At 35.5% G+C, this 4,045-nt stretch overlaps 1 protein-coding gene across 1 annotated transcript; it reads left to right on the top strand.

The window, feature by feature from the left end:
- Positions 1-1,008: 1,008 nt before the first annotated feature.
- On the top strand, positions 1,009-2,631 carry LOC118756477 (putative uncharacterized protein DDB_G0282133; the record flags this gene model as incomplete). The annotated part of the gene is given in 2 exon segments (XM_036491238.1): positions 1,009-1,367; positions 1,482-2,631. Coding segments are annotated over 2 exon segments (560 nt in total), but the record flags the coding sequence as incomplete, so codon positions are not given.
- Between the last annotated feature and the right edge of the window lie 1,414 nt (positions 2,632-4,045).

Below are 4,045 nucleotides of genomic sequence, written 5' to 3'. Positions count from 1 at the left end.
AATATCATATTCGTAATTAGCGACCCCGAAAACCCCCGAGTAACGAGTTTCAAGCGAATCCGATGAATTTTTCCAAAAGGTGTCCGCCATATTGGTTTTCTGGGGTTATATCAAAACCCTGAACTGATGGGGTTAAATGGACCTCGGATTCGGATTCAGCGACCCCAAAAACATCAAGTGCACATAGTGAGACCTTTGGGTCAGAACACAAATTTTTTTTTGTGTGGCTGTGTTGTTAGTGTCGAGTATTTAGGAGGAGGTGCAATTTTAAAATTTAATGTATTATGCAAATGCAAAAAAAACTATTTATTATTATTGAATTGATTGCTTACAACAAACATACGAATATTCTCCACTGATTCTCAAACCTTCGAAAAATTTCTAATTCTCACGTTCAAAATAATACAGAGTAAGTTGGGAACTAGCTTTTTCTCAAGCCAATATACACATTTCTGAGACAGATTTATATGGGTGCCAGACCGTTTCGATATTGTAGAAAATCGCCTGCTCAATGAGCTGGTCCGGAAAGATATGCTGTGGTCGATGTGAGTCACCCTTGACTACATGTGGACTATGCTTGAGCAGATGGGCCTCGTGTCAGCTCAGCGAATGCTGTATGTATGGTTTTCTGCCTGAGGGAAGATCGGAAGCGGTCAATTTATGCCCTTAGGCTTACAAACCCGCAGCTCTCAATTCTGGTGGGCGTATTGACAAGACACTGCCCTATCGGAGTTCTTGGAAGATGACGAAATTAAATGTCCAGCCTTTTGAAGACTGCAATCCAAACTCCTAGTATCGGGAAGGTCATCTGCGAAACTGCTTTTGTGACACCTCTGGCCCCTTTTCATAGACTTTGACAAAAATGGAAAATAAAATTTTTCAAAAAAAAAACCTCCCTTAATCAAACGCTTGCAAGCATTAAAACTACTAAGCCTAACTTATCACAGCCAAACACTTCATGTAATACTTATGTATGAATTTTCTATTTATTTTTTCTTTGAATTACAGCAAACTCCAGTCCGAAAATATTCGCAAATCGCCTGCGCGCTAATACCCTCTCGGCGGCTATTCGTTCCAACACCACCACCAACTACTACACAAATACTAACATTGCCACCGCCAGCGATGTCGTCTTAGATGATGATGCCGATGAAGCTGATCTCAAAGATGCCTCTTGGTTTCAGGCTGGAATTTCTCGGGACATTGCTGTCGAAGTGCTTAACAATAAGAGTCCTGGTGCCTTTTTAGTACGCAAAAGCACTTCTAAGCCGGGTTGTTATGCCTTAACGCTGCGTGTGCCATCGCCACCCGGACCTAAAACTGCCAACTATATAATATTGCGGACGACACGAGGATTTAAAATCAAGGTAAGCATTCGAGTTGGATTGCACTTAAGTTTTTGGTTAAAAATATATGCAAGTAGATAAAAGTTTTTGAATTCGGTCTTATTTTGTTTCTTCAATTTCTTTATATATTTTTAGGGCTTCCGTAAGGAGTTCTCCACGCTTCAGGCCTTAATCACACATCACTCGGTTATGCCCGAATTACTACCTGTGCCGCTTGCTTTACCCCGACCAACAAATATGACTTCTTCCAGACGAAATATTGACGACTTCGATACATACGATTCACTACAAATGTTGCTTAAATATTTACGCGCAAAAAATTTAGAAAATGAATAGAATTAAGCAGAGTGATATGGTGGCATACTAAGTAAATATGTTTACTGAATATAATTTAACTCAATGTTGTTAATGGAAAAAGCACAAAAATAGCAGAGTAAATTTATAAAAAAAGAAAGTGCAGTGAGAATGGTACGGAAAAGCCATAAGCTGGATAATTGCCAACGCTTCAGCAGCATTCATATAGGTACATATAACTGCGATCTAAAAGATACATATATAAATATAAGAAAAACATACAATTTGGTGCAATAGAACACGAAGAAACATTGCTTAGCAACATTGTTGAGAAACATTTTTCACTCAAACTCAGAGGGTCTTGCTAGGTATTGGCTTTCTCAAAGAAATGCTGGAATTTTCTGATTTTTTTCCACAAACTATTCAAATATTTCATTATTCACTTAAAACTGCAACAAAAAATCTTTCCAGCTAGTTTGAATACCACAAATTTCTAAAAAAAAAATTGTAGCCGCCAAAAAAACGTTCAGTAAAATAAGTTGTACGAAAATGTTTATTTTTCTATGAATAAGTTGAAAATGTTAGGTACAGTTTCTTGCATAACGCTTTATAAAGCCATGTTTAATAAAAACTACTGTCTCAAGCACATTTATTTATTTAATTTATATAACTGAGAGGGAAGTACATATATAAGAAAAAAATTAAAAATTATAGAAACATGTGATATGATTAAGTGACACTATATATAAGCGGCTGATGTGAGCGCACAGTGCGCCAGTTGCCTAAACTACATAGTTTACTTAGTACTATATACATATATGTATGTATTTAATGTTAAAGTTGTTTTGTGTATAACTGTTAAGAAAGCTGTGTACAAATATTAATTCTTAATTCATTTACCGACGAGGCCATGGCAGATGATGCAAAAATTTGGGCACATTTTGAGTACAATGTAAATAATAATATTTATTTTATGCAAAATGAAATACGTACGGGCAAAATGCAAAATAAATTTGTTTAGTTTTCATAAAAAAAATACAAGTTTTTCTACTATTTAAATTAGCTGAACTAAATAAAATTCAGGTAAGTATTTTTTTTTTAATCTTTGATGGAAGTGAAACCAGAATTTGTAAGTATTAGAAGAAGAAGATATAGGCCGATGAAAAAGTATATAAAAATAATAATAGATTGGTCGAGCTTCTGCCCCGCTTTGGGGCGTGCGCCTTGACGTTGTCACAAACAAGATCAATTTTGTATAATGTATAGCTCCCAAACAACTGATTAGAAATGCAGTATTAAGTTAAAGTTTAATTTTTCTTTGTTATGGCCAAAAAAAACCACTGTCCTTATTTTTGTCTAAAAGTTAGTCAAAAAAAGTTATTTGATATTGCTCAGTACACTTCGCTCTGATTTAACTGGCATTTAATTGATTACTTGTGCTAAAATATAGTATACAAGTACATATGTATGTATATTAGAATGCTCCTTAAAATATCAACATCTAAATTTTGTATGGAGCACACCTTTATTTTGTTCTGCATTTTTGTCTTGCATGAAAATCTCAAAGTTTTAAACAAATTTTTAAGGGTCACTAACAGTTTTAAAAAAAATTTAATTTTGTATATAAGTTTTTTCGAACTTTGGTAACGACACCTAGAAATTTGTCTAAAATGTTTAAATTTTGGTCTGTTTTATTCGTAGAACAAAATTAATAGATGCCGCACTAAAAAAATATATCATTATCTATTTTTTTACTTAGATCAGGCTAGATTTATAAAGGGAATAGGTCACAAATTTACCGCAGCCAAGGCGGTTTTGTAGTGAACCTCTATTTGGTTACAGGTGAAATTTTAAACCTAAGCCATCCTACATATCCACCTCAACAAAATATCTGCCTAACACTCACATCCGTACAACTTTCGATTTAGTGTGTTATATGACCCGTTCATGGATATCAACTAGCCTGGGGAACTTCATAAAGCACCGTAATAAACGGTGTGCTTCGGATGTCGGTCGAGCTTCCCATCTATTTACTCAACCTTAACCAGTTAAGCAGACCTATGCCCAGGTGGGCGACCCTTTTTCTGCGCTACTTTTGGGGCCAAATATGAACACAAAACGAAACGCGCTTCTCAAATTAGGCAACTGAAGCTACATTAGAGCTAAATAGCCCACCTCCAAGCTCTCCTACGACAGAAAAAATCAGGCAGTAGCAGTACGACCTCTAAAACATCCAACAAGGTAATGGATATATTATCTTTCCAACAATACTAAATATTTACGTCTATATTTGGGACAACCAAATTTTCTTCGGGTATGCGTTCATCTGACCATATTCTATATAAGATTTAATGCATACACATTATTAGCTCCTGGCCAGCGTACATGAATAGCTCAGCTGGCTC

Source organism: Rhagoletis pomonella, unplaced genomic scaffold, assembly GCF_013731165.1.
Source record: "Rhagoletis pomonella isolate Grant_MI unplaced genomic scaffold, Rhpom_1.0 Rhpom_scaffold_10447, whole genome shotgun sequence".
NCBI lineage: Eukaryota > Metazoa > Arthropoda > Insecta > Diptera > Tephritidae > Rhagoletis > Rhagoletis pomonella.
This window is presented reverse-complemented; position numbering and strand designations above follow the sequence as displayed.